This window comes from Myxocyprinus asiaticus, chromosome 30 (genome assembly GCF_019703515.2).
Source record: "Myxocyprinus asiaticus isolate MX2 ecotype Aquarium Trade chromosome 30, UBuf_Myxa_2, whole genome shotgun sequence".
Taxonomy (NCBI): domain Eukaryota; kingdom Metazoa; phylum Chordata; class Actinopteri; order Cypriniformes; family Catostomidae; genus Myxocyprinus; species Myxocyprinus asiaticus.
Window position 1 is genome coordinate 41,083,588 of NC_059373.1, and position 10,407 is coordinate 41,093,994.

A 10,407-nucleotide genomic window follows, 5' to 3' on the forward strand; every position below is an offset into this window, starting at 1 on the left:
TCGTCATGTTATGCTACCACGTCTGCCTCATCATACCATGCTGCCACGTAGCCTCATCACGCCATGTCTGCCTCGTCATGCTATGCTACCACTGAGCACCCAGCTGCCCTGACCTCTGAGCCTCCGCCTCCAGCGGCTCCGCCCCCTGGGTCACCGCCTCCAGCAGCATCGCTCCCTGAGTCTCTAGCCCCTAAGTCTCAAGTGGCTCCACCTCCTGAGTCTCTAGCCCCTAAGTCTCAAGAGGCTCTGCCTCCTGAGAGCCCCCTGTCACATTTATGTGTGTTTTAGTTCATGTTTTAATTAATGTAATTCATTTAGTCGTGTCTTTTATTTTGAAATTTAGTAGTTTTGCTTCCTGTTCCTGTTTCATGTCATGTGGTTTCCTTGTCATGTGACCCTCTTGTTCACGAGTTTATTGGTTTGGTTCACTGTCTTGTTATTTTGTTATCAGTTCTAGTTTGTCATTGGTTCTTGGTTTATTAGTCTTATCACCTTGTTATTAGTTCTGTCTTGTCATTGGATGTTTTGTTATGTTGTTACCTTTTGGTTTGTATTTATAGCCTTCATGTTCTCTAGTCCTTTGTTGAGTATTGTTGGTGTAATGTCACTTCCTGGACTGTTTATTGTGCTCTTTTCATAGTCAAGTTATAGTCTTAGTCAAGTCATTTAAGTGGTTTTCTAGTCTTCCCCTGTTGTTTAGTTCTTGCAGTTGTTTTGTTTTGGTTATTTCACATTTTGGATATTTTCACGTCTTGGATTGCACATCATGTAAATAAATTGCACTTGGGTTCACATCATCATCTTTGTCTGTTACTTCTGTCTTCAGCCTGCAACAATGTTACAATGTCTCTTCATGAACTTAGAAAGCGCAACCTCTGAGCAATAAAATTTCCACTGAGTCCAAGTCAAGTGCAGTGTGAAGGCTGAAGAAACCATTGATCTAAATCAAGCTTGTCTTTGTCTAATTCAAGCCGTCTGTCTCATCACCCCCATCACCCTGTTCTTCAGTCCTTGTTCATTGTTTCTTGCAGCAGTCTATGGATGAGTCTTGTTTCCTGTCTGAGGAGGGAGGAGTTGAACTCTGAAAGCAGTGGCAGGTGGCTTCATGCTGCTTTTGTGTGTTATTGTGTGTGTGTGTGTGTGTGTGTCTGTATGTCTGTCTGTCTGTCTGTCTGTCTATAATTTGCTAAGTGCATGATGTTATTCACACATAACATCAATGTTTCAGGAACAGATCTCAAGAGGCCAACAATATAAACTCAAGTTTCATCACAGCATCGACTTCTGGCAGGTTGCAGACATGAACTCACTCATTCTATCTTTTAATATGCCTTTCTCTGACTCTCAAAAAAAAAAAAAAAAAAAAAAAAAAAACAATAAATAGAACAGAGTGACTATTTGCAGTATGTATACCTCTGCTATAGCCTTCCTATCCTAGTCAGATGGAACTAGACAAAATAAAAATGGAAATGTCTCAATCTCAGTGGAAATCTGAGATAACTGAATGTGGCTTAGTGAAGGCTGAGCAGCGCAGAGAATGGTTTGTTTCAGGTAGTGGCATATCAAGGGCTGGCAGAGAGCGAGGGGACTGGCAGTTTGGCATCCTGGCCCATCGGCAGCAATGCATGCTTTCTTTCCGGGGCAAGGGTCAGGCGGCTTGTTCTGTTTACAGCAAGGTTACCAACTCCATTGTATCACTCCACTTGTCTGTGTTTTCAGCATTCCAGATCAGTGTTTGAGATCGAAACGAAGTGGGGAGCTCAGAGTGAGTTCTATAAAAGCAATATTCCACTCCCAAGAGTGCTGTTGTACTGAATATCAGCACAGCTGTGAATACCTGCCGAATCAGTTCTATATAGTGTTACCCCACATGTGATTTTACCTGAATGCATTTCACTTGAGCAAGAGTGCTGTATGGCCTACATCAGCATGGCTGTGATTCGGCAGGTAATCACAGCCATGATGATGTAGGGCCATAGAGCATGATTGCGAGTGTGATATTACTTTTATACAAAAGTTCAAAGAAAAAGTCAATATAAAAGGAGGAAAAACTAAGGATTGACACAAAAAATGCATTTGTGCAAGGGACTACTTTCTTACGCCACGGATCAGGATCTGCCATTGTTCAAAAGATGCACACATGCCTCTGTAACTAATTAAAAAACTTTCACGGTCTCGGTGAGTCTTCTGGTTTTGTTCTAGTTTGTGATTACATGTTCTCTGTGTTGGGTTCAGGTGTCACTGGCTCGCAGTGGTAATGCTGATCATTCCAGTTTGCTGCGGGCGAGCGGCACTTGATCGCCATTAGATCCCCGGCTATATCTACCTCACTCTGTTTTGTGTTTGTTGCTCGATTGTTCGTTTGAGTCCTGTTGCTTACCACTCTCTCCCTTTGCCCTATTATACCCTGTATCATGTTCTGTGTATTGATTACTAGTCTGCGCTGTGTGCGCCAGGATTGTGGTTACCATCCTGCCTGTTGCCTCGCCTCCTTTGATGCTTCTCCTGAGTTTCTCCTCAGCGATACCTCTCTGCACCAGAACTGCTCTGCACACAACCACTACGCACAGAAGCCTATGAACATACTACTCTCTCTGGATTCCTCGAGGATCTACACTGCGCTGACTCAATGCATGTCAAACTTAACTAGCTCATAACACAAAAAATTGTCTTTTGTCGCCACCTGGTGGCTTACATTTTTAATGTCACAGGAAAAAATGAAAAAGACACACATACACAGCTGCGCTGCTCTTACACTGGTTTCGAATGGCACGAACACAAGCGGAGTGATACAAACAGTGAAGCAACTGATTGCTGATGTTCTGTGACATCAGTACTCATGGAACATCTCTCGTCCAATCAGATTCAAGGACCGGAACCAACTGTTGTATAATGAATATTAACAATATAATCGTGATGATTTTGCTGATTATATAAAATTAAGCAATATCTTGAATTTCACAATATTTTAATGCTCTTTAATCCTTCAGGGCTGCACAGTTAATCAAAATAACATCAAAATGATGATATGGTCATATGTAATTATTATTACCGCAAAAGGTTGCGATTGAAAACAGTTAAACATCGTCTGTGTGCAGTTCAGAATAATCGGGTGGTGCGCTGTTGTGCATGTGCGTGGCTCATGAGCGTGAGAGCGTTTTAGCACTTTTAGAGCAGTTCACAGGCATTGTGAAAGAAAGTGCTCTGTGTTCAAACAATTCTTAACATTAGTAACCGCAAAATGTTATTATACAAATCTAATAAGTATAACAGAAAAGGAGGAAATTACAGGGTTTCAGCAGATGCGAAACATCTGCAAACTGTCAAATACGCAACACTTTTGGTGTCAACATAAAAGTCCAGGTGAAGGTGATATTAAATAGAATATTACTAATTACTTATTACTTATTAAATAGACAGAAATATATTACTTTTTTATGACACAAATCTAATCCTTAAAATAAAAATGATAATTCAAAATGAAAATGAAAAATATCAAGATATACTGTATTTTTTTTAAGCCATTTCACCCAGCTTTATTGGGGTCACTGTGGATGTGTGTCATCAAGGTTTTGGATAAGAAATGGAGATGTTTGCTTTCAGGCAAAGCCAAGTGTGGAAATACTTGCAATATTTTGATTCTTACTACTCCACTCTATTGGTATTTGGTTCTTGTTATAGTCATGTAAACCAACGGATGAGGATCCACATTTATGGTGCATGAAATATCACAGACAAAGCGCATTTTCTAAAAAGCCAACTTTCATCACCTGTTTTTCTTAATAAGAACATGTGAAATGATAACAATGTGATAGCATTTATGTGCACTCAGTGTTTATACTGTATATGTGCATTAACTTAATGCTGTAAGCATTGTTTTCTATGCAAGCTCCGGGTGAGCACATATATTTTTTTTTTACTGTTATTTTTATTTATTTATTTATTATTACTTTTTTCTTCATTTTTACATTTTACATTTTTCATTTCATTTTCTTCTAAAAGCATGTTGAATTTAGCTTATTTTGAAACCATTCTTGGTAATTTCTGCGAATAAAACAAAATATAAATTTCACATATGTGCCGTACTTTACATTGATGAGAAATCGATTACTCGAAAACGCCCATCAGTAGTAGTTTAGCCACATGCTATATCAAAATCTATTAGAATCAATTGTGAGTTGAGTCTTTTGTGTGCTTTGCTGTTATTTGACTTATTGCCAATGAAGAGTGCTTTATATCAGTCACTTATGATGTTCCATTCACAGTAAGCTTAGAGGGTAGCTGCAGACAATATACAGCAAGGCAACTCACTATGTTTTGGAGCAGAGCTTTCGAGTCTTTTCCCCTCCCATTTCAAGTTGTCAACATTTTAACCTCTCTCCATCCTATATTCCACCTAACACTCAGACTCAGTATCAGTCTTTCTGATACTGACCCGCACACATCACTATGACATGTTCTTATTAGACTTTGGATATGGCAGTGTTGCTGGTCATGGAAAAACCAGTTAGCCACCCACAAAGACAGCTTTTCATGGGAGACATACTGATCTAAGATTGGAGGAGGCTCAGAAGTATGGGAAGTATGCTTCGTATCCAATGAGATCACCTTATCATCACTCTCAATCATATGATGTTTTATTGATGTTCTAATTGACTTGAATATTGTAAATGTCAAATATGCACTTTTAAAAAGTAACGAAAATAAACTTTTGTGAACAATTATGAACTAAATGGGAAAGGCCATTACCTGTTGCACCAAGCACAATGTGATTTTTAAAATGTTATTTCTAATGCACTTGTAGTGATTCACACAGGGAGAGGCACACACAGAAAAATCCCTTAATTAGCAGTAATTATTGTGAGGTCCTTGATGAATGAGGCCGAGAGAGGAGGAGTCCAGCCAAGCAGCGTGGCTTGGGCATGTCAGCATGGCAGATGTCACTGGGAGGGTCTGATTTGAGCTGGAGCTTTTGTCATTCATGATTAAAGATGTGGGGGCTGTTGTGCTAGTTAGCTGTCATATTTTCACACATGACAGTGACATTCCAAGGAGTGTTTCTGAAAGGTGAAATACATTACAGTAATCTCTTGTAGTTTTAAGTATTTACTGTATTAGTGTTATCTCCTGTGCTGGTACTTTCCAGCATGCATTGTGACATTTATAAATTATGTGGTTGCATCATTTTGCTATTTACTGGATTATTTTGTTGTTGTTTTTGTTGTCACATTTAGTTACATGTGTTGTTGTTATATTAAGAGTTTATAGCATTTTTTTTAGCTAACATTATGTTTGTTGATTGTTACCATGGTTGAGTTTTGATTATTGAAATCTGTGCATGCGATGGATAATTCATATTAAAAGTTTAACAAAAATAACTGCTCAAATCACCACAATGACATTGCAAAGACTCCAACTCCCATACTTGTTTATTAATGATTATAATGTTTTTTTACTGTAAGTAAGGGATAATTAACTTCTAGCTGTATGTTAAACGATTTTAATGCACGATGTGTGTGTGTGTGTGTGTGTGTGTGTGTGTGTGCAGGTCAGCAGTCAGTGATGTTCTCAAACACCCTTTGAGTGTTGCGCCACCCTCCCCCTCCCTGAGCGTCCACTGAGACGAGAGCCAAACAGAGAACAGAGAGAGACAGAAGGAGAGAGAGACAGTATGTGAGATATGTGAGAACTGTGAGCCATTCAGAGCAGTGTGAAACTTTTGTGAATTTGTGAAGATCTTGAAAACAAATGTTTATTCAAGTTTAGAGTTCGCCAACAATCTCAAAGGAGCATATTAATAATGAAATCAGATTAAAACGCTACATACTACATAAAGCTAAATTTACATAAGACTTACTTATTGTTAATGCATTATTATTATTATAACTTCATTATTAATAATTAAAGTTACTCAGAATACTTTTATTATTAGTTATAAAACTTAAGTAATTTCAAGTGGTTTTTCAATAAACTCAGCTGATGCATGGACATGTTTATTGTAGATTGGCACTATCACTCATACTGACATCTGCAATTATTTATGAAAAATGCCTTCATTAGCTCTATTACTCATTTCTATTATAAAATAAATCATCATCCTCCAGGAATTAATGTGTCCATGTTGGAGTTTTTCATTGGTGACTAAGCAGATATTTTGGTATTAATCACGTCATCTCATCACATGACTGGTTAAGACATAAGCTCTTCCTACTGTTTTCAGGATGTCTTGATAGACTCTCTGGTATAAAAGAACAATCTGAAAAAAAGAGAGATCTCTTGAATATCTAAATGGTTTTTCCCAGACAGCAATTAGATTAATTTGAGAGCAAATATTGACTTTTGCTCAAGTCTCCTGCTTCTTATATTTGTCTCCTGAGAAAAGGTCCTGTTTTATTTATTTATTTATTTATTTTTTTATATGAACTTTGAAGTTTAACTCCCCTCAGAAGTTTCAAGAAAATATGTAAACTCAACTGTCTCAAACTGTATTCACAATTGCAAAGATAAGAAAAAGTCATCGATTCTCAGTACACTTGTATGACAATTGTCTTATTCGCATCTATTTTTATTTTTCATCAGGAATTTTTGGAGTTGACACTTAAATGAAACATAACTAAGAACTATTAAGTTCCCTGAGCTTTATGAAAAAGCAAACACTTGGCAATAAATGTCCTTTACTGTTCATTATTATTCTCTCACTTTACTCTGGTTCATTTCTCATAACCTAATTTTGACAATGATTTCATACGATTTTGCCATTTTCAAAATTTTTTTTTTTTTTTTTTTTTTTAAGGTTCGGACTGGGTTACTTCCAAATCTGTCATTTCGCAACTGGGATCAATTCAACATGTTTCTAAATTCAAGCCACTATAAAGAATATTTGGTAACACTTTACAATATGGTTGCATTTGTTAACATTAGTAAATGCATTAGTTAACATGAACTAACAATGAACAACACTTATTTACAGCATTTATTAATCTTCATGGTTAATGTTAATTTATACATACTGTATACTAACACATTTCTTAAAATTAAAAAGGTGTTTAAGGTAACATAACTTAATGCATTAGCTAAAGTAAACTAACAATGAACAACACCCTTTACAGCATTTATTAAGCTTGGTTTATGTTAATTTATAGATATATAGTTAATGTGAACTAACAAGGAACAGTGCCTCTTTACAGTGTTTATTAATGTTAATTTATACGAAAGCATATAATAATAGATTTCTTAACATTAAAAAGGTGTTTAAGTTAACATTGCTCTAAGCATTAGTTAACGACAACTATCACCTCTTTATAGTATTTACATGTCTTGTTTAATGTTAATGATATGTGTTTGTGTGGCAGCAGTGCAACGCATAAAATCATGCAGATATGGGTCAGGATCTTCAGTTAATATTAACATAAGCCATCAGAATGGGGAAAATTTTTTATCTCTGTGATTTCGACCGAGCTGACAGAAAGGCTACGGTAATTCACTCTGTACAATTGAAGTGATTTGTGATAGTAGCGATTGTAGTAGGCTACTTTTCTTCACACAGTGTGTAAACATTTTCTCAGAACTACACTGAAAAAAAAAAAAAAAAAAAAATATATATATATATATAGATTTAACCCCCAACAAACGAGGCAGCAATTTTTAAAATTTTAGCATGCAATATACAGTAAAGTTTAAGAATATCAGGTAAATTCTAGCTAATAGATAGTTAGTGCAATTTACCTTTGTAAAATAGGTAAAATGTACTTTTAAATATTGGGTAAATTAAACTAAAAAAATAAAATAAAAAATTGTTAAGTATTTTTTATACAGTACCTATTTTTTCCTATTACGCTTTCAGCTAACGACCCTGCATCAGTGTGGAGTGGCATGAAACAACTCACAAATTACAGGACTCCTACCCCCAACCCTGTGGTGGACCAACAACTGGCTGACGACCTGAATGTGTTCTACTGCAGATTTGAAAGGCCCAATCTCACACCCCACACCCATTCTGACCTTCACGTCACACAAACACCAACACCTCCTGTAACCCCCCTCCTCCCCCCTCCTGCTACTCAACCTGCACTTCAGATCTGTGAAGATGATGTGAGCCGCGTCTTTCGGAAACAAAAGACGAGGAAAGCTTCAGGCCCAGATGGCGTCTCACCAGCGTGTCTTCGATCCTGTGCTAACCAGCTGGCCCCCATCTTCACACAGATCTTCAACAGATCACTGGAGCAGTGTGAAGTCCCATGCTGCTTCAAACGCTATATCATTATTCCTGTCCCAAAGAAACCAAAAAAAAAAATCACAGGACTTAATGACTACAGACCTGTCGCCCTGACGTCTGTGGTCATGAAATCATTTGAGAGACTGGTGATGGCCCACCTGAAGAACATCACTGGACCCTTTCTAGATCCCCTTCAATTTGCTTATCGAGCAAACAGGTCTGTGGATAATGCAGTCAACATGGGATTGCATCATATCCTGCAACATCTGGACAGACCAGGGACATATGCAAGGATCCTTTTTCGTGGACTTCAGTTAGGCTTTCAACACCATCATCCCAGCTATACTCCAGAATAGATTACACCAACTCTCTGTTCCCATGTCTATCTGTCAGTGGATTGCCAGCTTTCTGATGGACAGGCAGCAGCTTGTGAGACAGGGGAAACTCATTTCTAGCACCTGTACAATCAGCACTGGTGCCCCCAGGGATGTGTGCTCTCCCCACTGCTCTTCTCCATCTACACCAATGACTGCATCACCAAGGACCCCTCTGTCAAGCTCCTGAAGTTTGCATACGACACCACTGTCATCGACCTCATCCGAGGTGACGATGAGTCTGCATACAGAAGGGAGGTTGAACAGCTGGCTGTCTGGTGCAGTCAAAACAACCTTGAGCTGAACACGCTCAAAACGGTGGAGATGATTGTGGACTTTAGGAGAAACACCCCAACACTGACCCCCCTCACCATTCTAAACAGCACTGTGACAGCAGTGGAGTTATTCAGGTTCCTGGGCACTATCATCTCACAGGACCTGAAGTGGGAGATACACATTGACTCCATTGTGAAAAAGGCCCAGCAGAGGTTGTACTTCCTTCGCCAGCTAAGGAAGTTCAACCTGCCACAGGCGCTGCTGATACAGTTCTACTCAGCGGTCACTTAGTCTGTCCTCTGCATTTCAATAACTGTCTGGTTTGGTTCAGCTATGAAATCAAACATCAGAAGACTACAAAGGACAATTCGGACTGCTGAGAGGATTATTGGTTGTCCCCTTCCCCCTCTTCAAGAAATATACAATTCCAGAGTGAGGAAAAAGGCTGGAAAAATCACTCTGGACCCCACTCACCCTGCCCACTACTTTTCTGAACTGTTGTCTTCTGGCCGATGCTACAGAACTCTGAGCACCAGGACCGTCAGGCACAGGAACAGTTTTTTTCCCACAGGCTATCCAACTCATGAACAGTTAAATTGCCCCATTAAGCAATAACTATGTGCAGTACACAGTTTAGTCTTTTTTATATTTATCCAACACATCCAACCTCTTCTGCTGTTTCATTCCTCTGAAAAAACAAACAAACAAACAAACAAACAAACAAACAAACAAAAAACATTTGCAATGTACATAACAGATTTGTATTTGCACTGTACATAACAGATAACAGATTTGTATTAGATTGCACTATGTATGTGTATTTATGTATGTGTGTGTCTGTGTGTGTATGTACATATGTGTATAACTATTTTTTATTTGTTATTATTATCTATGACTTGCTGCTGTTTTTGTATTGTTTTTGTATTGTTGTACACTGGAAGCTCCTGTCACCAAGACAAATTCCTTGTATGTGTAAGCATACTTGGCAATAAAGCTGATTCTGATTATGATATATTATTAAAGGCCTTCATATAAATGAACATGAATAAACATTGTAAACAGGCGCTGTTCCTTGTTAGTTAACATTAACTATCTATAATTTAACCTAAACCAAGATTAATAAATGCTGTAAAAGGGTGTTGTTCATTTTTAGTTCACGTTAGCTAATGCATTAAATAATGTTAACTTAAACACCTTTTAATGTTAAGAAATGTGCTAGTAATAAATGCTGTAAATAAGTGTTGTTCATTGTTAGTTCATGTTAACTAATGCTTTATCTAATGTTAACTAAGGTATAAACTAATGTTAACAAATGCAACCTTATTGTATAGTGTTACTGAATAGTTCTTAGAACAAACAACCAATGAGGATTGAAAGAGCAGATAAAATCACAGAGACAGGGCAAAGATCAGCTGCTTTTGCTGGCGTATGTTTCCAACAGACCTTCAAACATTCCCAGCTCACAGACTGTGACCTTCCCCGCAGGGTCGCCATGGAGACACTGTTAAGAAGTCACTCATTCCTAAGCAGCAGTTTGGTCAG

General features: G+C 38.0%; 1 protein-coding gene across 1 annotated transcript; it reads left to right on the top strand.

Moving 5' to 3' along the window:
• Positions 1-6,793: 6,793 nt before the first annotated feature.
• On the top strand, positions 6,794-10,075 carry LOC127420766 (uncharacterized). Its single transcript, XM_051663300.1, has 2 exons — positions 6,794-6,883; positions 7,844-10,075. Exon 2 carries the CDS (start codon positions 7,873-7,875, stop codon positions 8,569-8,571), a length of 699 nt encoding a protein of 232 aa, XP_051519260.1. The 5' UTR covers positions 6,794-6,883; positions 7,844-7,872; the 3' UTR covers positions 8,572-10,075.
• The last annotated feature ends 332 nt before the right edge of the window (positions 10,076-10,407 follow it).